The 27181-nt window shown below is 38.1% G+C and overlaps 1 protein-coding gene and 1 long non-coding RNA gene across 2 annotated transcripts in view; one reads left to right on the top strand and one right to left on the bottom strand.

The window, feature by feature from the left end:
• Window positions 1–27181, top strand: part of LOC124612672 — a 61470-nt gene that overhangs the window by 8593 nt on the left and 25696 nt on the right. Inside the window, exon 2 of the long non-coding RNA XR_006979560.1 lies at window positions 11936–12127. This is a non-coding gene — a long non-coding RNA (uncharacterized LOC124612672). The remainder of the gene's footprint in view (window positions 1–11935; window positions 12128–27181) is intronic.
• LOC124612671 (small G protein signaling modulator 3 homolog) overlaps window positions 23443–27181 on the bottom strand; it is a 177050-nt gene continuing 173311 nt past the window's right edge. Inside the window, exon 16 of the mRNA XM_047140996.1 lies at window positions 23443–25893. Coding sequence (XP_046996952.1) covers window positions 25701–25893 — 193 coding nt within the window. The 3' untranslated portion in view covers window positions 23443–25700. The remainder of the gene's footprint in view (window positions 25894–27181) is intronic.

The raw sequence follows: 27181 nt of genomic DNA, 5'->3' as shown, positions 1-27181 counted from the left end.
TAGTTGTACATTGTACATTTTTTGGAGATATGGCTTATTCCTAGATCTGATTCTCATCATTATTAATAGAATGTTGGTGATCTACATCTACATCTACACCCATACTCTGCAAGCCACCTGACAGTGTGTGGCGGGGGGTACCCTGAGTACCTCTGTCGGTTCTACCTTCTATTCCAGTCTCGTATTGTTTGTGGAAAGAAGGATTGTTGGTATGCTTCTGTGTGGGCTCTAATCTCTCTGATTTTATCCTCATGGTCTCTTTGCGAGATATACGTAGGAGGGAGCAATATACTGCTTGACTCTTCGGTGAAGGTATGTTCTCGAAACTTTAACAAAAGCCCATACCGAGCTACTGAGCGTCTCTCCTGCAGAGTCTTCCACTGGAATTTATCTATCATCTCCGTAATGCTTTTGCGATTGCTAAATGATCCTGTAATGTAGCACGCTGCTCTCCATTGGATCTTCTCTATCTCTTCTATCAACCCTATCTGGTACGGATACTACATTGTTGAGCAGTATTCAAGCAGTGGGCGAACAAGCGTACTGTAACCTACTTCCTTTGTTTTTGGATTGCATTTCCTTGGAATTCTTCCAATGAATCTCAGTCTGGCATCTGCTTTACTGATGATCAACTTTATATGATCATTCCATTTTAAATCACTCCTAATGCGTACTCCCAGATTATTTATGGAATTAACTGCTTCCGGTTACTGACCTGCTATTTTGTAGCTAAATGGTAAGGGAACTATCTTTCTATGTATTCACAGCACATTACACTTGTCTACATTGATATTCAATTGCCATCCCCTGCACCATGTGTCAATTCGCTGCAGATCCTCCTGCATTTGAGTACAATTTTCTATTGTTACAACCTCTCGATACACCACAGCATCATCTGCAAAAAGCCTCAGTGAACTTCCGATGTCATCCTCAAGGTCACTTATGTATATTGTGAATAGCAACGGTCCTATGACACTCCCCTGCGGCACACCTGAAATCACTCTTACTTCGGAAGACTGCTCTCCATTAAGAATGACATGCTGCGTTCTGTTATCTAGGAACTCTTCAATCCAATCACACAATTGGTCTGATAGTCCATATGCTCTTACTTTGTTCATTAAACAACTGTGGAGAACTGTATCGAACGCCTTGCGGAAGTCAAGAAACACGGCATCTACCCATGAACCCATGTCTATGGCTCTCTGAGTCTCGTGGACGAATAGCGCGAGCTGCATTTCACACAACCGTCTTTTTCAAAACCCATGCTGATTCCTACAGAGTAGATTTCTAGTCTCCAGAAAGGTCATTATACTCGAACATAATACGTGTTCCAAAATTCTACAACTGATCGACGTTAGAGATATAGGTCTATAGTTCTGCACATCTGTTCGGCGTCCCTTCATGAAAACGGGGATGACCTGTGCCCTTTTCCAATCCTTTGGAATGCTACGCTCTTCTAGAGACCTACGGTACACCGCTGCAAGAAGGGGGGCAAGTTCCTTCGCGTACTCTGTGTAAAATCGAACTGGTATCCCATCAGGTCCAGCGGCCTTTCCTCTTTTTAACTATTTTAATTGTTTCTCTATCCTTCTGTCATCTATTTCAATATCTACCATTTCATCATCTGTGCGACAATCTAGAGAAGGAACTACAGTGCAGTCTTCCTCTGTGAAACAGCTTTGGAAAAAGACATTTAGTATTTCGGCCTTTAGTCTGTCATCCTCTGTTTCAGTACCATTTTGGTCACAGAGTGTCTGGACATTTTGTTTTGATCCACCTACCGCTTTGACATAAGACCAAAATTTCTTAGGATTTTCTGCCAAATCAGTACATAGAACTTTTCTTTCGAATTCATTGAACGCTTCTCGCATAGCCCTCCTCACACTACATTTCGCTTTGCATAATTTTTGTTTGCCTGCAAGGCTTTGGCTATGTTTATGTTTGCTGTGAAGTTCCCTTTGCTTCTGCAGCAGTTTCCTAACTCAGTTGTTGTACCACGGTGGCTCTTTTCCATCTCTTACGATCTTGCTTGGCACATACTCATCTAACACATATTGTACGATGGTTTTGAACTTTGTCCACTGATCCTCAACACTGTCTGTACTTGAGACAAAACTTTTGTGTTGAGCCATCAGGTACTCTGTAATCTGCTTTTTGTCACTTTTGCTAAACAGAAAAATCTTCCTACCTTTTTTAATATTTCTATTTACGGCTGAAATCATCGATGCAGTAACCGCTTTATGATCACTGATTCCCTGTTCTGCGTTAACTGTTTCAAATAGTTCGGGTCTGTTTGTCACCAGAAGGTCTAATATGTTATCACCATGAGTCGGTTCTCTGTTTAACTGCTCAAGGTAGTTTTCAGATAAAGCACTTAAAAAAATTTCACTGGTTCTTTGTCCCTGCCACCCGTTATAAACGTTTGAGTCTCCCAGTCTATATCCGGCAAATTAAAATCTCCACCCAGAACTATAACATGGTTGGGAAATCTACTCGAAATATTATCCAAATTATCCTTCAGGTGGTCAGCCACAACAGCTGCTGAGCCAGGGGGCCTATAGAGACATCCAATTACCATGTCTGAGCCTGCTTTAACCGTGACCTTCACCCAAATTATTTCACATTTCAGATCTCTGTCAATTTCCTTTGATACTATTGCACTTCTTATCACTATAAACACGCCTCCCCCTTCACTGTCCAGCCTGTCTCTGTGGTATACATTCCAATCTGAGTTTAGGATTTCATTACTGTTTATGTCTGGTTTCAGCCAACTTTCTGTCCCTAGTACTATATGGGCGTTGTGACCGTTTATTAATGAGAGCAGTTCTGGGACCTTTCTATAGACGCTCCTGCAGTTTACTATTAGCACATTAATATTGTTATTCCCTGTTGCACTTTGCCTACTCCTACCTTGCCGCGTCTCAGGAGCCGTCTTGTCGGGCCTAGGGAGGGAATTCTCTAACCTAAAAAACCCACATGTGCACTCCACATGTACTCTGCTACCCTTGTAGCCGCTTCTGGCGTGTAGTGCACTAATGACCTATTCAGGGGGACCCTACATTTCTCCACCCGATAGCGGAGGTCGAGAAATTTGCACCCCAGATCTCCGCAGAATCGTCTGAGACTCTGGTTTAAGCCTTCCACTCGGCTCCAAACCAGAGGACCGCAATTGGTTCTGGGAATGATACTACAAATAGTTAGCTCTGATTCCACCCCGCCTTCACCAATTCCGCCAACCGCCTGTACAAACTGAGGATGACCTCTGAACCCAGACGGCAGGAGTCATTGGTGCTGACATGAGCAACAATTTGCAGTCGGGTGCATCCAGTGCTCTCTATCGCCGCCGGCAGGGCCTCCTCCACATCTCGGATGAGACCCCCCGGCAAGCAGACAGAGTGAACACTGGCCTTCTTCCCCGACCTTTCCGCTATTTCCCTAAGGGGCTCCATCACCCGCCTAACGTTGGAGCTCCCAGTAACTAATAAACCCCTCCCCCTGTGTGCCTGCTCAGACCTTGCTGAAGGAGTGGCCACATGTCCACTCACAGACAGAGCAGGCGATGCCACACGGCCAGCCTCCACATTTACCCTCCGCCTTGTGCGCTGCGAACGCCGCTGAACACGCCAATCCCCTTGGGGAGATGGTGGCATAACCGCGCCCGGTACCCATGAAGATGTTTCGACAGCAGGGACAGTGGGTGAAGCATGTAACACCTAGGGTGTACCATGCAACGCACCAGACTCCCCACTGCCGCTACACTCCCAGCAGCCTGAAGACGGCTGACCGCGGCCATCAACATGTTTAGCTGTTCGCGAACAGTGGCCAGCTCCTCCTGTGTCCGTACACAGCAGTCACACATCCTATCCATCCTAAGAAATCAATTTACTGTAGAGAGTTAATCAACTTTTAACTAGACTGCTAATTCACTAAAGGCGGCTGATTGTTGGCTAAACTGTGGTTGCTAGCTACTTCTTGTAGAAAACAATGTAAATAGCACTACCTGTCTCTGGACTGTATTGAAAACAAACACTAGCACTACTGGCACTATGGTTGACTAAAGGGACTCTCTCTGACTGCTGAAAAGTGTAATAATGAAAATTGTAAATAAACTAATTGCGATCAAGATAAAAATACTGTGTTATAAAAATGATTGCTGATCTATTTACAGACTTTATATTCTACCTTGTGATTAGAAATAGTAAAACCATTATTGAATTGACTGATGTCCATCTTTTTGATATTGAGGTTTAAAACAGCGATGTTTGCAGAAACTATTATGTGAATGGGTTTGACTGCTTGTGACAACCACAGTTTTTCCCTCAATTTCTTCACCCAACATGTTTCAACATATCTATGTCCTCAACATTAATTTCTTTCTTTTATTGTACATGAGAATTATGTTCAAGTGTTTGGTCACAAACAATCTTAGCTTAAAAATTTTTATTGTTACTGCTGTGATATTTTACCGTAATTGGATCATTACAAGTGCTGAAAGATGCAATTAAGATTTTTAAAAATGCACCAGCAGCATTTTAGCAATTGATGGATGGGGTAGTCAAGTGTTTGAAACCTCAACAATGTATGGTGTGCCTTGATGATAGAATTGCGTTCTCAAGGCATTTTAAGAAGAACATATGATGGTTAAAGAAAATGTTTTTAAGGAAGTGCCATTTTGTCCTAGATGAGTTAGTTATTTGAAGCATATAATTAGCAGAGAGAGGATGAAGATGGATCTTAGGCTAATACAAGCTGTACAGGATTTTCTGAGTCCTCAGACAGGTAGGGAGTGACTTTCAATTTTGGTGCCAGCCAATTACTATAAGAAATTCATGAAGGGGTTCCCAGATGGTGCACACCCACTTACACAACTGCTTAAGAAAGGAGTGAAATTCAAGTAGGCAAAAGAGCGTTAAAAGAAGCTTTGGTGCCAAGTCAAGAATGGATTTTCCAGACTACGGAGAGGGTTTGCACTATCAAGTGACGCTACCAGTTAGGCATTGCATGTGTTTTGAGTCAGGTAACAGATGGCAAAGAGCATCCTGTGGGTTACACTTTATGGCAGCTAAATAATGCGAAAAGGAATTATTCTATAATGGAGAAGGAGATGCTGAGCTTAATAATTGGGATTATGTACTTTTGATGCTATGTGTATGGGAAAAAGTTGAAGTGCTAACAGATATAGCTGCATTGAAATGGTTGTGGTGGCTGAAGGATCCTTCAGGCAGACTCAAATGGGGGACATTGAGAGTGAGTTTGACTATGAAGCTATTCATTCATAAGCCATGCAAGAAACAGGGGAATGATATGGTCTAAGCAGGAAGGTTATGGAACAGCCTGCACTGGATCACGTCCTTGTGGAGTGGCACACAGTACAAGTTGCTAATGCCAAATGGAAGCTGTACACAATGGAGCTGTGGTTCATTGTGCACTAGGTCGGTATTACACTATCATATTTCTTTGTCAAAGATGATATGTCAAAAACTTATGTCAAATAACTTTGACAGTGTAATAGGGAACTTTGTCAAATCCCACCTTTTGTCAAAGAAATATGATCAAATCTAGAGCCTCGCCATAGATTTGATTATAAAAATTGTTCCTCTTCTGTTCACTGCAATGTGAAATGTAACCATCTGGAGCACTGGCATTGCTACAGCTATGCCAGTGTTGTGTTTGTGTAAACATGACTTCAAAGTTTAGTTGGTGTGTTCCTTTGGCTCTTTTCAGTTACCTTGCTTTGACTGGAGTGCGGGTTGAGCAAGGGGCACAATGCATGTCATTAATTGTATGCTGATGGGCAGGTGGGATACACTGTAGGTGACTTCACATCCACAATCAAAGCTGCAGCCATCCACCTCTACATCTGGAAACATCCAGAAAGCTCTTCAGCAAGCCAGAATAGAGGCTTGGTGACACACTAAAATAAAAAAAAAATTCGTAGCTTTCCATTCTACTTTGTCTATTTTTGAACTCTGGATGCGACAAGTTAAAAAGTGCTTCATCTGTTTCATACTTTTTATTAATTTTGTAGTTGTTGGAACACTAATTCTATCAATTAAATTATTCAAAAATAAAAGTAGTTCTTATTGCCCTTATGGTATACTAAACATTTATTTACCTTCAGATATTCCTCCTTCAGCACTTTACACATTTCTAGAATTATGTTGGTTAGTGTGCACTGTGATATTCGAGTGCTGTATTGTAAACTAGAGTAGCTCTCTCCTGTATCAAGAAAATGCAGTGTTACGGTGAGCCTGTCTCAAATGATTATTCTGTTTTGTAATATGAGAAGCCACTTTACTGAGTAAATACTGAAATGCACTCTCATCCATTTGCAAGTAATTTATATAAGACTTGACATCCTCCACTTGCACCACCTCTTGTAACAAATTATGTTGAATTATTTTATTATTTCAACAAGAAACCTATCGCTTTCCCCAAATATGTTTCCTTTTTTTCCACCACTTCTCTTCCAAAAGCACACACAATGCAATTGTGATACAAGCAACTGCAGCACATAATAAGAAATTGTTGTCCACCATCTTGAACTTTCACAAAAAATGTAATACACCTTTCTGGCACCATTGCAAAAATCTTTGTCAAATAAATTTGATGAATATTTGACCATGTTTCTTTGCCAGAGAAATGTGATAGCATAAGTCTGGTCTAAGAGTAGCTATGTTCACTTATGTTGGTTTACGCATAATGAAGATTTATTCTCTTTCGTTAGCTGTCTGGATTTACAGGTGCACAAGTCAGAGTGTGAGGACACTGGTTGTCCTTGCAAACCTGAAATTGAACGAATGTTTTTAATTGCTATTCTATGTAAGGTAATACTATTGCGTGAACGCAAAGATTTAGAGAGTTACCTAATCATGACAAATCTGTATGAGACAAGCAGTCCTTCAATGGTCACAGAAAATGCCAAGTATTGTGTATTTAAAATGTCATAAGATGTTGTTATCTGCATCCTGAGGACAAAAATGAACTCTTAAAGTATGTACAGTGGTACTGAAATGTTGATTCCTTCACAAGTTATAAATGTTATAATTAATCTAGAAGTCAATATGTATAAATTGTACCATATATGTACCCAACATATCAGCAGTACATATAGACTTATGAGCACTTAGGTTATATCCAGTTACATTGAACTGTAATGCTTATTTTGTGTATGTTATGTGAAAGCATGTATGTATTGGCAAAACAGATGTCAAGAGGAACTGTTCAATTCTCAAATGCTTGATAGGTGTTGTAAAAAGGTTACAGTTATGTGTTATAGTGTGTGAAGGTGCTTACAATGAGCCAAAAGCTTTCGTTTCAATTGTAGTGGTGAGGGATGCTACATTTTGCTACCAGGCACCATATAAGGTGAAAATATTTATGAAATTACCTTATTTGGTGATATCTTGGCGTGATGCTGAATGTGTGGGCTGGTTGTGACATTGAAATATGTCGTATATGACATGGTTCCAGTATTACAGGTTGCAAATGATGTGCCTTCCTGTTGCAGCATCGGAAACTCTCAATCATGCACTTGCCTATATACACTATCCTATGGAGCAGCGCTACGGACATTCTGTCGACATTAAATTCACCATTACCTAAAAATTGTGAGAACAAACTGTGCCGTCTAGCTGCACTGCACCAAGGGACTTACGAGGTGTGCACTCAACAAACATTGCTTAACTTGTGTAAGAGGTGTGCACCAGTTACTCTGAAATAATGGAGCTGCTGACTTTAACTGTGAACATGCCCTCTGTAGTGGTGTGGACTAGGAAAATTAAATGTTCGGAATATATAAATAAAACTGTAAAATAAGAGAGAGTTGCCACATCTAGGGTATACATTAAAATAAGATTGATGATATTAATATAATAGAGGGAAACATTCCACGTGGGAAAAATATATCTAAAAACAAAGATGATGTGACTTACCAAACGAAAGCGCTGGCAGGTCGATAGACACACAAACAAACACAAACATACACACAAAATTCAAGCTTTCGCAACAAACTGTTGCCTCATCAGGAAAGAGGGAAGGAGAGGGAAAGACGAAAGGATGTGGGTTTTAAGGGAGAGGGTAAGGAGTCATTCCAATGCCGGGAGCGGAAAGACTTACCTTAGGGGGAAAAAAGGACGGGTATACACTCGCACACACACATATCCATCCACACATATACAGACACAAGCAGACATATTTAAAGACCACATTATATAATATGTCTGCTTGTGTCTGTATATGTGTGGATGGATATGTGTGTGTGTGCGAGTGTATACCCGTCCTTTTTTCCCCCTAAGGTAAGTCTTTCCGCTCCCGGGATTGGAATGACTCCTTACCCTCTCCCCTAAAACCCACATCCTTTCGTCTTTCCCTCTCCTTCCCTCTTTCCTGATGAGGCAACAGTTTGTTGCGAAAGCTTGAATTTTGTGTGTATGTTTGTGTTTGTTTGTGTGTCTATCGACCTGCCAGTGCTTTCGTTTGGTAAGTCACATCATCTTTGTTTTTAGATATATTAAAATAAGATTGGCCATACATAAAGGTATTTTAAACATCAGTCAAGCCAAAGGTAGAAATAAGTTATAACTGAAAATAAATTTTGAGTTATGATTGTAAGTAGAAAGGGCACCACCATTGTATACTGCTGTGCAACAATTGTGAAACATGCCATTATACAATGGCGGGGAGCGGTGGGGGAGGCATTTTAGAACTTATGCTGGTTTTACCTATATGGATATCGGTTTTATTTTTTCTGTCTATTTTTGTCCATTCATTCACCTAAGTAGTTTATGGCAAAGATTAAAACATGGTATGCCCACAGCAATCAAGCCTGTGGAGCTAGCAAGGGAAGAACAACAACATTAATTTTCTTATGTCTGTAAAAAGTCCTACTGGATGTTTCATTGATGTCTGTTTCGTGACTGTCTCTCTTTTCCCGTTCACGACAGAGAGAAGATATTGATTGCTGTTTAGTTCACTAATAATGTGAAATACATTAATTCGTATAGTATGAAGTCAATGTCATTTATGCATCCTTATTTCACCTGATTTATCTATCTGCATTGCCCGTATCTGTAAAACTTTGGAAAAGTAAGAAATTTAAGCAGAGCAAGCTGGACACTATAACACTGTCTTCAAAGAGGAAGAGGAGGTGAATAACTTCAAGACTCAAAGAACTATCATGTAACGCTCCAATATTATATGCTACAGATTTTTCACGTCTAAAAAAATCATAAATGTGACTATCTGGAGTGTGCATCACTGTGTGTAATTAGCTGAGACACACGTTCCCTAGCGAACTTACTACTGCTGTGATTCTTGTTTGGCACCAGCAAATTTCCATCGTAATTTTTAAAATTATTAGTTAAACAGTAGCTCATGGCTGCTAAAACTTAGGTCTTATCAACAGAATCTTCTGATTTCTTTGGTGCAAAGCATGTCTCTTTAGCCAATTTACCCATTACGCTTACCTCATTTTACAAACATTTTCTTCATAGGTGAACATAGCAGATGATCTCCAACATACTATACCCCTTTGTAAACATATAATTATGCATAAAATATTTTCATTTTTCTGTTCTTAGTTTTTTATTTCTCTTTCTTAGGCACCAGGGGGCCCGCAGACCCCACTGCTTCATCCTAGTTACATCTCTGGCTCACAAGTGTCTGTTATGGGTGTACCCATCAAGGGACAGGGGAGTCCAGGATAGCTGATAGCTGCCCCCCCCCCCCCCCCCAAAAAAAAAAAAAAAAAAAAAGAAAAACTTAAAAAAACTGAATGCCCCAATAGAGAGACAATCAGTTCAGTATCTGTTTGAAGAGCATTAGGAAATGCCATGGAAACTGACAAGCAGCAAGTTTATCCAGATTCATTTGTCACAAAATCTCAAAACTACACTGACAGAAATGGAAAGTATTACACTGTGAACATTTAGACCAAATTCTGTCAAACTGATACTCTAGTATTTCCACATCTGTGGGATATGTTGATTAAAATTTCAAACTTATCTCTTATCTTCCCAGGTCACCTTTTTGTCAACTCTGTTCCAGGTGTGGTCTGACAGACTGATATTTAAACAGCCATAAAAAATTGCGTTCAGCAATTTCAGTGAAACAATTCAGTTTTTTTACATAAAAGGTTACATTAATAACACACAAAAATATTTTCAAATAAATTTTAAAGTTTATTTTTATGAAACAGACACACTTAACAGAAAAAGGCACAAAATGAACATAATATTATGATAACATTAATGCTATAAAAATTTGTGTATCCCACACTCCAAATTTTACTTTTTGATATATTATTATTGTATATTACACATGTCATAATAAAAACATAAGAAAGCCCCATGAAACATTCCAAAAAATAAGAATTATGTAATTAATTTTTAGGTTTCTAGTTTCCTTCTTGCTGCATTTTTTTTTTAGAGTGTTTGAGGCAGATTGGCTTCTTGCTACAATGGCAAACATAAGGCGTCATCCAGTTTTTTTTTTTTTTTTTTTTTTTTTTTTGGGCGGAGGGGTTATGGGTAGAGCACATTTTGCATTTTTCAGTCGTTCTAGATGACTTCTGCTCTTGTTTCTGCAACACCCAAAATACAGCAGTCATCATGGTGCATAGACAAAATTAGAATCACGACCCTACCCATTTTTGGCACAAATGAAACTAGACTTACATCATGTATGCATTGCAGAACCAACTTCCTTGCTTCTCACCAGATGTAAGATTTCTTTCGGAAATCCCCACCCACCCCCATCTCAAATATTCCCATGTATGTTACTCCTCTCGATCAGAGACATGTTGCTAACTTGATTGAACTAAGCCAGTTGTTTGCAGTTAGTGTGTTCAATTGGTTTAGCAAGTCTAATCAGAGCCGGAGTTGGTTTTTGGAACTTTTATTCCCTATTGAACTTAGATTTTGTCCATCTGAAGCCCTTCTTTCTAAATATATATGTTATTGATGTTGTGGTCTTCAGCCCAGAGACTGGTTTGATGCAGCTCTCCATGCTACTCTATCCTGTGCAAGCTTCATCATCTCCAAGTATCTACTGCAACCTACATCCTTCCAAATCTGCTTTGTGTATTCATCTCTTGGTCTCCCTCTATGATTTTTACCCCACACCCAGCCCTCCAATACTAAGTTGGTGATCCCTTGATGCTCAGAACATGTTCTACCAACCAATCCCTTCTTCTAGTCAAGTTGTGCCACAAATTCCTCTTCTCCTCAATTCTATTCAGTACCTCCTCATTAGTTATGTGATCTACCCATTTGATCTTGAGCATTCTTCTGTAGCACCACATTTCAAAAGCTTCTATTCTCTTATTGTCTAAACTATTTACCGCCCATGTTTCACTTCCATACGTGTCTACACTCCATACAAATACTTACTAAAAAGACTTCCTAACACTTAAATCTATACTTGATGCTAACAAATTTCCCTTCTTCAGAAACGCTTTCCCTGTGATGGCCAGTCTACATTTTATGTCCTCTATATTTTGACCGTCATCAGTTATTTTGTTGTCCAAGTAGCAGAACTCTTCTACTACTGTAAGTGTTTGATTTCATAATCTAATTCTGTCAGCATCACCTGATCTAATTCCACTACATTCCACTATCCTCATTTTGCTTTTGTTGATGTTGATGTTCATCTTATTATACATAGTACATATCAAATACATGTCATCTTTATGGACACTATTTGTCACCAAATTTAAGCATTTACCATGTTAAATTTTTAATAAATTACTAATAATCTCTGTGTGAGTTGTAGTATCTGCTCAAACTCCTCTTGAAGTACTTTAGGTGCTAAAATACACCACAATAGTAATGTCTATGTTTCTTCAAAGTTTTTCATCTGGTACATAATGTGACACTGAAGTGTGTACATTTCTTCAGTACCTTGACTTCTCACTGCCTATTTCTGTATAACACAGAGTGTCTCCGTCTTCGGGTGGAGCAGACTGAACAATTGTGGCTCAGTGTCCAATAGATGTAAATGTTGCTATCGCAACAAGCAGATTTGTAACTGCTTGCTGCTCCCAAGTTCCAGTTTGACAGTAAAGAAGAGGACTGGCCTGAATATTGCTTACAACTGGAATCCCACTTCGCAGCTTACAACATTGAAGGTATGGCCCGCATTGCTTTTTTTCTGTCAATTGTATAAGTCAAAGTGCACTACTTGTGCCTCAAGTTGTGTCCCGGCTCTGGTCCTGAAGCTGACCTCGTTTGTAAGCTCGATGAACGTTTTGATGCACAGATTCATGGAGCTACAGTGAGATTTAAATTCTTTCATCTTAAGAAGCAACCTAAACAATCTTTAAAACAATGGATTGATGAACCAAAAGTGCTAACTAGATGTTGCAGGTTCAAGCAATCTTATGGTCTAAGTTACAATGATGTTATAGGATGCAATCATGCAAAATGTGTCACATGCACACATTCACACTGCTATTCTACAACTACCAGACTCATATCTGCAAACAGTTTATCTGTTGTTGAATCTCAAAGTATTGTGGACACAAAAGAAGTTGCTTTTGAAGCTCCATCATTTCTCTTGTTAACAGTACACAAGGCACTCAATTTAAAGTGCATAAAAACATGGCTCAGATTAACTCTAAAGGTAAAGGTAAATCTTTTGTCTTGTAGTGCGCATGGTGTACTTCAGAGTAATGCAAGGAAATCCTCCCCTCAGTGTTTTTCTGGGGGTGATAGACAAGGTTGTCCTTATTGTAATTCAAAATATTTCCAGTGTGGTAAGCCAGGTCATACACAGACCATATCTTTATAGTATTACAAGTAGCAAGGTCAATCTAACGTGAGGCTACAGCATAGCTCTCAGCAAGTACATGTTGTCGAGTCTGTACAAATACGACCGGTGCCCACTCAGGTGGGCTTAAGACTATACTTCTCACGCAGTACAATACAGTTTCAGTTAGGTACAGGTGCATCTCTTCCCCTCAGCAATAAAGATACATGAAAGGCTTGGTAGCCCAGGGCTACAGGAGCCAAATTCTGTTTTTTCTGCATATGCCAGACATGAAATACCAGAATTTAGCTTGTGATGTTAGCCAACATCTTTTCGTGACATCACAAAATGTGTTTCGTTTCATGTACTCTGTTCAAGAAGCAGTGCAAACATCTTTAGTTTACACTTGTTCAATCTGTGCATATGAGACATTGTGTTACAAATCAGTTTCTCGCAGTAATATTTCTGCCTTGTGTAATAAGTACAATGAACTGTTTGAACCCGATTCCGGAGGAGCTAATGGTTTTGAGGCACACATTATTGTTCAAGGCCATGTGCAATAATGGTTTTTTTCATTCAAGGCCTGTCCCTATGCTATATGGGAGCAGGTTGCACAGGAACTGCAATCATGGAAAGACAAAGTGGTGATAAAACCCGTTTTAGCAAGTCAGTGGTCATTCGCAAGACCTCCTCCTGAAGTACTTTAGTCATTACAATACACCACAAGTTCTTTCCTCAGCCACAGATGTGTTACATTAATATACCCTTCACAAATTAAATGCAAAACATGACAGTCTACTACTAGTCCTTCCAACTGTCAACTGTATTTATTCATCAAAGTATAATAAACAGTGAGAAAGAATTTAGAGTACATATAATACTTCACAGCTTGGTAATGTATAATAATAATTCCACTGACTCAATGCAACAATCAGTTACTATGAGTTTTGACCATTACACATTCTTATGAAAAATAGGAGAAAGATGCTAGGGGGCAATGAGTTGATTTCAGCGAACAGATTTCTCTGGGTCTAATTTACACAATGTGGTATGTCCTATCAAAAGGGATCCACTCTAAATTATCACGCTTTTCCACATAGAAAAAAACTGGTGTGTTTTCTGGACATTATGGTAAAGGGATCTGATAGTCACTAGAGCTATACTGGCCCTGTACCTTTCTTTGAATATTTTTGTGTAAGACTATGTTACATATCACTTTCATAACAAATACTTTCTTCTTGCTTGCTACAATTAGAGAGTTATCATAATGCTGCTCTTCAATTTGCCATTGTTCCATTCTGTTCATCTCCCTTCTTACAGTCTCACCCTAAGCTATCGGTTAGGACACAGTTCTGTACACCCCCACTCCTAGGGTGAAGGTTGGGGTTTGAAGTCCCATCAATTATGAGATTATCAGAGACAGAGTGCAAGCATTTGTCCTAAGCAGTATGGGAAAACCACGGAAAATGTAAACCTCAATCACTTTCTTCCCAAGTGATTGCCCAATGTCTCAACCATTGTCACTTGTTTTTATTTTCCTTCACTTGTCTAAAAATGTTTCTCTAATTTATTCCAGAATATCTTTCAGCCATCCTTTTGCTCATTAGTAATGTCTTTGACATTTAAAAATATTTCTAAGCATTTTGTCCAGTTCAAATTCCTCTCTCACCTAACTCAGTTATTTTATTAGTTCCCTTAGAAATCCTTGATCCAGTGGCTGTCATCTGTGTTTCTTTTAAATGCACTTTTTTTCACACCCCTATTTTCACTCCACAAATCGCTGCTGTACTGTGTTTGAAAAGTTGACCAACACGCTATTAAACATGTGGTCATAATGTTTTGGCTCAACAGTGTATGTACCCAGCAGATGAACTGTCCAGAACATACACGACACCATCCTGGACTTACTAAGACAAAGAAAGGAGATCTCATTCTGCGGGGTAGTGGGACATTTGGGTATCCATAGGAATGAGGTAGCCGATACCATGGTCAAAGAGGAGTGTACCATTCCCAATATGGAATCACAATGAACCACATTCCATTTTCTGCCCCCAACCCAAATTTGAAAGTTACTCCATATCCAATAAAGCACTTGTCTTTTTCTTCTCCCATACTAATCAACAAATGGCATGGTTATCTGATGTGAAGATTACTGCTGTTTCCTCTTTTCTCAGTAAATCTTGTTCTCTATTATTTCCTCCTTACTCCTACCCCTTTGAGATCCTATTTTGGATATGCTTTTCAATATCCACAAGTCCAGCTACCTAGGTCACTGCATTATGGCTGCTTACTGCACCTCCAATGAAAAGGATCTATGTCCTTGTGGATTAGCACCTTCACCACATTTACCGACAGTCTACAGCCCTGCATCAGATACAAAACCATTTCTTCATTGACTCTCTTCAATCTCAGTCCCTTTAGCACTGGCTTTGTTTTTTACCATCAAATGCTAGCTCACTCTCCATCGATGTACAAAATGACTTGGTCTCGCTAAACATTACTTCTCTTAACACGCAGCTGACTAAAAAACTATGTCCTTCTACCTAGTAAAATGGGAAAATATGAGGGAGTGCTGAAAAGCAACACTTCTAAATATTATGTGAAAACTCGAAAAGGTTTTTAAATAAAACAAACTTTATTAACATTCAACATCTTTATCCTCCGTGCCTACATATTTGTTTCTCAACAGTCACCATGGCAATGAACACATTTCTCCTAATGAAAGATCAGTTTGTTGATACCATCACTGTAGGATGTTTGTGATCCTCACCTCTGCTTGCACATCAACATCCACATCACTGGTAGCTCCACAACCATCTCTCTTCACATGTATTAACTAGTCACCAACTACAGCACTATTCTGACAACTGACACTCATTCCACACCTGACTGTCCCTCTCACGCAACCTGGTCATATACCAGTGTAGAGCATATATGCAGTGACAATAAATCCATCTCTCAGTATGCTGACTGTCTTGTCAGGGCTTTCAGACAATATTATTCTCCTCAAATTGCTTGAAACACATCTCCTGTATAGCCCTCAAATACACTGAACATTTTTCAAACACAAAAGAGGACCTTCTTTGTCATTCACAATTGGCACCATCCTGGACTGGAGCAACTCTATGTTCCCCATGAGGACTTCACCTTCTCTTGTTATGCTGTGAAATGAACTTTTTCTCCACTAATCTTCTTACTTGTCCCAGTAGCGACTCTACCACACACAAAATTTCTGAAATATCATTACCCTCTCCAGAACATTCCTGCTCCCAATCTCAGTCATATGGATCATATTCTCGTGGAAGACCTGTTGTGACAGCAAGTGGATTCTTCCCATATTTCAGGTTTTTCTTTCTTCATAAATAACCAAAAACACTTTTTTACCTCATTTTGTCTTATTTTCAATACATTTACCTGTTGGCATGTAATACCTACATGAAAATCTCAAGTTCTTATTCGGACTAGACTTCACTAGAATTTGTAATTTAGGTTATTCTTAGCTGTTCTGATTCCATTTGTGTAATTAGTTCTCATTAGGACACTGTTAACTAGAAGTTACAGTTAATTAAAGGTAACACTGAAAGGTCACTATATGCAAAAACCTATGAGCTAATCAAGACAGCTGGGAAAAGTGACCTACATGATTCAAAGTTAAGGGAAATGCAACCACTCACCTACAGCAGATCAATGTGTGGAGCACTGTAACACATAACAGAAAAACACTCACACAAGCTTTTGAGCACTAGCACTTTTTCCAGCAATAGTACATACATTCTCACACACATGGTTATTAGAATATAGTCACTGCTCTGCTATTTCTTCTGGAAAGAAGCTAAACAACACATACAAGAAGCATTAATTTTATTTGAAATCTGTTATCACATCAGAAAAAATATTATTAGACATATTCTAAACCTTTGTACATAGCAGCATCAAGATGTGGAATTAATTAAACGCTGCATCAACAAACATCACATACGTACTTATGAAAATCTGAGATCAGATGCTTCAAATTTAAAAACAAACACTGGACAAAATTACAAATTAAAGCTGCAACTTTTGTACAATTTGTGAATAATGTTCATTGAACATACAAGTTGTTACTAAGATTAGTAAATCAAAAATATATTTATTGGTACTTTTAATGTAAGCATTTCTATGATTCATTCTCTTTCTGTATCTTCAAATTCACATTCACTATTTTAGAGGTTATTAAACAGTAGAACAAATATTTAGAAAATTGCAATGGGGGCAGTTAATCACAAAATACATTACATATCATTTCAGGGCCAATACATATTACTCAATTTGTTGGTTGTACATTCTGTATGATTCATCACTTTGCTTCATTCAGCTCAGAGTCTACCTGTACATTTATTGTTATTAAATCTTTAGCTTTCAGATGTATTCTGTGCTATTACCAAGTGAAAACAAATATGTCTCATAAAGTTGACTCCATTTTTTGGAATGGATGCTTTTTATTTACAAAGTTACCCGTGTAACACCTCTATAAACAAGACTTTCATTATAGTAGGAACTCTGTTATCTGGTTATTAGATTTACTCTGTTACTTTCCAAGTTTGGTTTCCTTCACATAGTATAACACAAATTCCACTCATGCACGGTACAACAAATGATGATCTGAGTTACACTTCCAACTCTTCCATTTAAATCACAAATGCATACAAGAACAATTTTTTTTGGGTTAACACTGTTCATTGTCAAATCTGCTAGGTCTTCATGCATCAGTCTAGGAGTGTATCTACAATAGCATTTTTTACTTCTTGACATTTTCATGGTGTCGAGCATTAGTGACTTATTCCTCATGCATTATGAAACAGTTTCTTTCATGTGTTACCAGCTCAATAAACTTTCCTTATAAACACTTATTTATACAGCTGATTTTGGACAACAAATGCATTATTTTGGATAACTCAGTGTGATTTAGTGAACACTTATTTAATATTTGTAATCCTGGTACACAATCATTAGATTTTGGACTTTCCAACACATTGTTCTAATTGACGAAGTTTTACACTTTTTGTTTTATATCATTTAATACTTCATGAGTCAGAAAATAACAGCAGTTCACAACAGGGTAATCTATAATTAGACATAGTGGCCACTGTTTTGTTTGTGGCTATTCTGAAACCACTTGTCTGTTGTGTAACAGGTTTTTGTATTTTTCTGTCGCCCAGACAAGAGTGTACTCAAGGTCGGGGCAAGAGTGGGTGGTTAACTTATGTTTTCCTTTGAACGACGAAACAGTTTTGAGATTTTGCCACACCTGGCTCTGGTACACATGATACTAATCAATACTCATTACATCTTCTGCCTTTTTCAAACTATACAGAATGATAAATCTGTGTGTTTTGCAGGAAAAAATGTAAGTTCAGTTTACAAAGATTCTTTTTTCTTTGGGGAAGGGGGTTTTGAGCTTCCTTCACTCTGCCTTGCTGAGTATATCCTTGCAATCAGCTGTATATTAAGTTTCAGAGAATAATGGCCATGGATATGTTCTCCTTTTTTATTATTTTTCCTGTACGTATAAGACTAGCATGCTCAAGCTCCAGAGCTAGTGATGACAATATCACACATTTCAAAGTTTAATTTGTAATTCAATTGAAGGCAGTGTAAATTAGCAGCACAATTTTCAGAGTATATATTATAAACACTTGACAGACTGTTACAAATACATATAACTTAAAACATTTCACTACACAACAATTACAAAATATTGTACAACACAAGCCTACTAAACTTTCTGGATAACCTTAAGCATTAATTTTTGTACTAGATGATCCAGAATGTTATAAACACATCTGTTTGACACAGTTAATGCAATCACCGCTTCATGAACCATCGACCATGCCATTGGTGGGAAGGATTGTGTGCATCAGTGATACAGGTAGCCATACCTATGGCACAACCATAACGGAGGGGTATCTGTTGAGAGGCCAGACAAACAAGTGGTTCCTGAAGATATGCAGCAGCCTTTTCAGTAGTTGCAGCGACAACAGTCTGAATGATTGATTGACCTGGCCTTGTAACATCAACCAAAACAACCTTCCTGTGATGGTACTGCAAATGGCTGAAAGCAGGGGGAAACTACGGCCATAATGTTTCCCAAGGGCATGCAGCTCTACGCTATGGTTAAATGATGGCATCACCTTCGGTAAAATATTCTGGAGGTAAAATACTCCCCTATTCGGAACAGGAGAAACAAAACTGGCATTCTACGGATCGGAGTGTGGAATCCCAGATCCCTTACTTGGGTAAGTATGTTAGAAAATTTAAAAAGGGAAATGGATATGTTCAATTTAAATGTCGTGGTAGTTAGTGAAGTTTGGTGGCATGAGGAACAGGACATGTAGTCAGGTGAATACAGGGTTATAGATAAAAATAAAAATTTAGAGGTAATGCAGGAGTAGGTTTAATAAGGAATAAAAAAGTAGGAAAACAGGTAAGCTACTTTGAACAGCATAGTGAACACATCATCACAGCCAAGATAGGCACAAAGCTCACACCCACCACAATAGTGCATGTTTATATATCAACTAGCTCTGTAGATGATGAAGAGTGAAGAAATGTACTATGAGATAAAAAGATTAAGATTATTCAGATAGTTAAGGGAGACAAAAACTTAACAGTCATTGGGGACTGGAATTCGACAGCAGGGAAAAAAAAAAGTACGTGAATACGGACTGAGGGAAAGGAATGAAAGAGGAAGTCACCTGCTAGAATTTTGCACAGAGCGTAATTTAACCATAGCTAAGGCCTGGTTTAAGAATCATGAAAGAAGGGTGTACACATGGAAGAGACCTCGACACATCGAAAGGTTTCAAATTGATTACATAATAGTAAGACAGAGATTTTGGACCCAGATTTTAAATTGTAAAACAATTCAGGGGAAGATGTGGACTCTGACCACAATTTATTGGTTATGAGCAGTGACCTGGATAAACTGAAAGAATCGGAGGTTGTAGAGTTTCAGAAGTAGCATTAGGGAACAATTGACAAGAACAGGGGAAAGGAAACAGTAGAAGAAGCATGGGTAGCTTTGAGAGAGGAAATAGTGAAGGCAGCAGAAGGCAAAAAGACGAGGGCAAGTAGAAATCATTGGGTAACAAAAGAGAGGTTGAATTTAACTGATGAAAAGAGAAAATATAAAAATGCAGTCAATGAAGCAGAGGAAGGGGAATACAAACGTCTAAAAAATGAAATTGACAGGAAGTGCAAAATGGCTAAGCAGGAATGGCTAGGGGCCAAATGTAAGGATTTAGAAGTACTAGAGGAAAGACAGATGCCACCTACAGGAAAACTAAAGAGACCTTTGGAGAAAAGAGAACCACCTGTTAAATACGAAGAGCTCAGATGGAAAACCATTCCTAAGCAAAGAAGGGAAAGCAGAAATGTGGAAGGAATATATAGAGGATCTGTACAAGGGAGATTACTTGAGGACAATAGCATGGAAATGGAAGAGGACGTAGATAAAGATGAGATTGGAGATATGATACTGTGTGAAGAATTTGACAGAGCACTAAAGCCTGCCGGCCGAAGTGGCCGCGCGGTTCTGGCGCTGCAGTCTGGAACCGCGAGACCGCTACGGTCGCAGGTTCGAATCCTGCCTCGGGCATGGATGTGTGTGATGTCCTTAGGTTAGTTAGGTTTCACTAGTTCTAAGTTCTAGGGGACTAATGACCTCAGCAGTTGAGTCCCATAGTGCTCAGAGCCATTTGAACCATTTGAACCACTAAAGCCTAGGTGAAAACAAGACCCTAGGAGTATAAAGCATTTTGTTAGAACTACTGATAGCCTTGGGAGAGCCAGCCATGTCTAAATTCTTACATCTGGTGAGCAAGATGTATGAGACAGGTGAACTCCCTCACACTTCAAGAAGGATATAATAATTCCAATTTCAAAGAAGATAAATGCTTACTGATGTGAAAATAACCAACCTGTCAGTTTGACAAGTCATGGTTGCAAAATACTAACATGAATTCTTTACAGAAGGATGGTAAAACTGTTAGAAGCCAACCTTGGGGAAGATCAGTTTGGATTCTGTAGAAATGTTGGAACATGCAAGGCAGTACTGACCCTAAGACTTCTCACAGAACATAGGTTAAGGAAAGGCAAACCTACATTTATAACATCTGTAGACTTACAGAAGGATTATGGCTACGTTGAGTGGAATACTCTCTTTAAAACTCTAAAAGTGATGGGTAAAATACAGGGAGAGAAAGGCTATTTACAATTTGTACAGAAACCAGGTGGAGGTGTGAGACAGGGTTGTACCCTATCCCTGATGTTATTCAATATTCAATCTGTATATTGAGCAAAGAGAGAGAGAGAGAGAGAGAGAGAGAGAGAGAGAGAGAGAGAGAGAGAGAGAGTAGGAATAACTATCAGATGATCCTGAGACAATTAGATTCAGAAATGAGACACTTAAAGTAGTAGATGAGTTTTGCTATTTGGACAGCAAGATAACAGATGATGGTCAAAATATAGAGGATATAAAATGAAGACTGGCCATCGCAAAGAAAGCGTTATTGAAGAACAGAAATTTGTTAACATCGAGTATAGATTTAAGTGTTAGGAAGTCTTTTCTGAAGACCACAACAACAACAATGCAATCACTGCTCTGCACTGTGATTTTCTGAACAGTTTGCAAGTCCCATACCTACATTTAGTCCCTGCAGTACCATCATTGACAGTATTTATTTCTTGTCCCAATTATCTTGGAGAAGCAATTTTTTTAAATAATATTAAGCCCTTATATAACTGGTATTTAATTTTATTTCCAGTTTAATTAACTACGAAAGGCATTCATACTAAATATGTTCAAATAAATGAAAAAAACTTCGAGATGAATTCAGCTATAAAACCTTTTCTACTTGAAAAGATTACTATGGAAAATTATCAGCAGATATAAATGGTCTAAGCAACTTTGTAACGTACTTTCATAACTTCGTTAGACAGAACTCACTAAAAGTATAAATATTCACTAAAATTGTATACAAATGCATATCATAAAATGAAAAGTTCTTAATACTGAATAATTAATAGACTCTACTAAAAGTAAAACAACAATAAAATAATGAATTTCTGGTTTAGCAGCTGAAGGTTTTGGTCCTATGTCTTGTAGTCACAGCAGAATTTTGACACTGTTGTATCACTATAATTTTACATAAAAGCATTCACAGTATTCTTTATCACAATAACAATGAATCAGTTTTGCAACATACACACAGATAAGTGGAACCCTGTCATAATTTGGATTTCAGAAGCTGCTCAGCAGTAGAAATACATTACAGTAAACAATGCAATGTATCTGATTTCTTTCATTCTATTAAGTAAAATTACATTTCTTTATTCGGTTGGCATTACCGTATTTACTCGAATCTAAGCCGCACTCGAATCTAAGCCGCACCTGAAAAATGAGACTCGGAATCAAGGAAAAAATATTTTCTCGAATCTAAGCCGCACCTGAAATTTGAGACTCGAAATTCAAGGGGAGAGAAAAATTATATACCGCATCTCCAAATCAAAACAAAGTTGGTCCACTGTAATATGAGACACAATTTAGGTCGAATGAATGACGATACAGCGACAGTAGTTTGGTTCGAGTCGTAAGTTAGCAGTTAAGCTTTACCAGGTAGCCATTGCTATGCGTCAGGCGCTCCGTCCGTATTTATATGGGTACCCTTCCTTTTACACGTGCTTCTTCTGGTTTGAATTGATAGCTTATTTTTCTTTGATCTGATAAGCGCAGTTTTCTTTGTTAAAGGTGTTTACGTCACTCTAAGCTGAAAATGCATTACTGTACTGTGTCATGCATTGTTTGTCGCATTCTGATAGTGCGTGTTTACGGCCTGTCGCCGCACGCAGCATGGCTTGCTTTTGTGCGCGCTACCGCCGCCCTTTTTTTTTTTTTTTTTTTTTTTTTTAATAGGAATCGTCTCATTAGCGAAACAATGGCAAGAAACTGCTATTTGTTGTTACTTACACTGCTGCTTTCTTTGATAATGATCAACAAGAACCAAATAATAGACTGCGTATGATAGAAGATGTTCAGAACGAGAGTTTAGCGAAAATTTTTCTCCGTTTGAAAATCTTTGCAGGCGCCTCTTTAGTACATTACATTCTACACAGAAATTAGTCATCTTAGATTTAAAAATCTAGTCAATTGCCGTGCTTCATTTCTGACTGTATCACTATTAAGCATAAGAATAATGCGAATATAAACATGACATGATATTTATATTCTTCCGCGTTTGCTGTTGTCTCACTCTAGTTTCGTAGTTTATTAGGCAGACCGGATTTAAATGAGATAGCAGCAAACATGAAACAATACATGGCAAAATGTTTTTATTCGTATTATTCTTATGGTGACGAGAATACTGCATGTGATTCACAATTTATAAAAGTTCCTATTATAGCAACCATCTCTTCTCACAGATAGGAAAAAAATCAGAACGTAGAGTTGGCCATATTGACAAACATCCCAAACAGTCTTGCCAGTCGGATTTTCGTAGTACATTGAAAATAGCTCGTCTTCCACCTTTTTTTAAAATTTATTTACTGACGCAGACGTTTTGGCGCCAGTATTTATCTTTGTGCCTACAAAACATGCCTGTGTAGCGCTACATATATTCGACGGCAGAAGTAAGTTGTGGCGGCACCCACCAACTTTTTTCAGAATTTCCGCTGGCTTTGCACTCGATTCTAAGCCGCAGGTGGTTTTTTGGATTACAAAAACCGGAAAAAAAGTGCGGCTTAGATTCGAGTAAATACAGTAATTATTCCAAAGCAACACTCAGTCTTACAGACAAGTAACAGTGCCAATATTTACATTTATACAAAAATTGCAGAGGTTGTTTGAAAAATAATACAGAGTGTGCAACAGTAAAGTTACAATAATTATTATAACATTACTAACATCCTACAGAATTACATGGCCCATTCTTATTGTCCCCCAAAAGATAATAAAAACAATGACTTTAAAATTTAATTATGATATTCTGAAATTGCTGTTGATTAGAATGCTATAATATTCCAAAAAAACTTAAAACTCCACAAAATGATAACGAAAACTCTGAGTAAGGATGGCAGTTTGATAACCAAGCAGATAGCTTCATTATTTTGTGTACCAGCTGACAGAGTTCCTTAAACTCTATACTTTCTTCCCCTGGATATAAATGGAAAGAAATCTAGTCAGTGTCAGTCATCTGGTGTACAGTGAAATATACTACAAACTAAGTAAAATATGTGTTGACGCATCAACTACCTCGACAGGTCTTCTTAACCATTTGGAAGAAAACTGTGCAAGACAGTTAGACCGTAATGATATTTCAACCATTTGGCACAGGTCTTCTTCCTCAATGTTTAGGAGAAAACATGGCAAGACACTTAGAAAATAGACAAGTGTTTATTTATTTTGCAGATGACATGGCACTGCATCTGGAATGAATTTATTCGAGCCTTCTTACTATATCCTTTCTAACAGTTCAGTTTCTCGGTGAGTAGTAGTTGTTATATATTTTTCCATCAGTGAATGGAACTTCACAGGGACTTCTGTATCTGCGTCAAATTGAAAGGAACAGATTTGTACATTGGAAATTGTTCTTTACGCACAGCAATGAATCAAATCTAAGAAAAATACAATTTCACTTTTTTCTGACAGAGGGTTCATTAGTGGTTGAATACTTAATACACGCTTTCTAAGATAAAAAAATAATGCTACAATCAGGCCTAGATGACCATGCCAGCCACTGTATCATCCTCTGCCATATGGTGTCATTTAGATGCATTATGGAGGGGTATGGGGTCAGACCACTGCTTTCCCACTCATTGCGGACTGAGGCTAACGACACTGAATTCCAAGGGTGTCATTCAGTACACATAGCAGTGTTACAGTAATAATTTTCATTTTTTAAGGAAAAAATACTATAAATCAGTAAGAAACATGTATGTTAATTTTTGTGATAAATATTGTGGTAATTCTACAGGGAAATCTTTCTTAATTTGTAACAAATCAAAGCCATTCACGACATTTTGATTTCTAACAACTTTAATCTGCTAACAACAAAGAAGTTGGCTTGAAAACCCAAAGAATCTGATCGAATTCACGGTAAAATGTTAGAATCCTAAAACTGACCTCTAAATTACTGTCAGCCCAATCAAATGAACCACCTAATACATTTTTTGAACACACTTCTGACTTATTAAACTGGCAGTAACCCAACAGCACCAATACTTGTCATTTTAGCACAACAACATGCAGATGACATCTTATTGATTAAAAATAAAGTGAACTGGAAAGCAGTATTTTACTGGATAAGTTATGAAAAGTTGATGGTCATCTCTTCAGATCCAGATAAGCAACAAAACACTTGACTAAATTAAATACAATTAGTACACAGTTGTAACAAACAATTACAGACTGTTTCACAAACTTTTAAATGACAATATTTTTATACAGATTGTCTGTCAAGTAGATTAATTTAATATTTTAAACACAAAAATCATATTTGATTAGTCAATATGTCTGTATGGAAAGATTTGTAAGCAACTCAGAGCTGCCTCAGTACCCTCTTTAGACCATTCTGTACTTTTCTGGTTAACTCATTTCTCCCTTAATTTTCTCCACAAAACTACTGAAATCGCTTCTTCAATTGCAATACTGTAATTAATTTTTCACTTTAAATACGGTAAAACTTATTTTTAACTAAGGGTAACGTTCTGAATTCTATTTTGAACAACTTTCAATAAATATGTAACAATACAATGTTAAAATCTTTCTTTTACAGTTCTCTCATACTCGACAAGCACACTCACTCATCATTCTGAAACAAAAAGTAATCACTCGATTGTACTGAGTCCCTGTACAGAATCACCTAAAGTTTTCACATTTTTGAACTGGAACTGTTCCAATTAAATAAACAGTCCGTGTCCTAGAGGTCCCAACTGAACAAATGGTGTTTCACTAACATATCACGTACACCATCTTTAAGAGGTTGAGATTGTTCTTTTTTGGCTGGAATTTCCCAATCAGGATTTAAATTAAATGCAAACTGTGAAAGAACACGCAATTCACATTTGATCTGCACCCATCCAGGACTGTAGATGAAACTCCAAGGATGATACCTGAAAATTTATTGACACATTTTATTATATTCACACACCAACTCTAACACACAAAGTTCACAACAAACTTAAAAAAGGATACAGACCACTTCAGTACATGTAAATAAGGGAAGTCAAGCACTCACTTCCAGCTACTTGATGTGTTATGCAGACATTTAATAGCAGCACAGAGGTTTTATTAGCTTTCAAGCTGTCATTCTTTATATCACTTAAGTACAGGGATTGGACAAAAATATGAAAACACCACAAATATGACACATTACCTTGCCTAATACAATGTAGGGAACTCACTTGCATTTTAAACAGCTTCCAGTGACCTTGGAATGGATGGATACAGGTCCTGTGAGGTTTTCAAGGGAATCTTACAAAATTATTCCTGCAAAATAGTGACAACTTCACATAACGATGATGGGTGGGCAGTAACACATATGCTTCTCTCCAAAGTAGACCATAAAGACTCAATAATATTGAGGTCTGATGGCATTGTTGGCCACAAGAGACGTAATAATTCATCCTCGTGCTTACAAAACCAGTCCTGGACGTTGCAAGCTGAGTGAACAAGGACCCTGATAGTGTCACAATTGGGAAACAAATATTGTACCATGTGATGGACCTAATCAGCCAAATAGTCACATAGTCCTTGGCAGTAACATGATCTTGTGAAGCAACCATGGGGCCCAATACCACAATATGGCTACCCAAAACATCACTGGACCACGGTTATGCTTAACTTTTGTAACGTAAACTTGGCCAGAAGTTGGAAACAGTGTGAAACAAGACTCATCTAAACATATGACTTTCTTCCATTTCTCAACAGTCTAGGTTTTATGGTTTCAGGAACACCCTTTCCTGTTACAGGCATTTCCACCATTGACTAGTACTTTTGGAATTGCTGCTCACCCTGCAATTCCCTGTTTGTGAGGCTACTTTTGTTTTAGTTTGGTGCTGACAGGATTTCTGGTTGTAACATACATTTCCAGTGACTTCTGCAGCTGTTGTCCTCTTAGTTTTCATCACAATCCTCTTCAGTGACCACCAGTCACAATCAATCAAGACAAGCTTTAATCCACATTGTAAGCTAGGGGATGATGTTTTTCTGCTTTCCCTGTATGTAGTATAAATTTTCGATACGGTGCCTCTCGAAACACCAAAAGCTTAGACTCCCTTGGCTGCGGAAGCACCCACCATACAAGCACCAACAATTTGCCCATGTTCAAATTAACATAGCTATGACATAATGCACGCACAACTACACAGAACACTGTCTTGAACATGACTGACACTTGAT

This window comes from Schistocerca americana, chromosome 4, assembly GCF_021461395.2.
Source record: "Schistocerca americana isolate TAMUIC-IGC-003095 chromosome 4, iqSchAmer2.1, whole genome shotgun sequence".
In the NCBI taxonomy this organism is placed as follows: Eukaryota; Metazoa; Arthropoda; class Insecta; order Orthoptera; family Acrididae; genus Schistocerca; species Schistocerca americana.
Note: the sequence above shows the minus strand (reverse complement) of the source record. Positions and strands in the feature narration are given on the sequence as shown.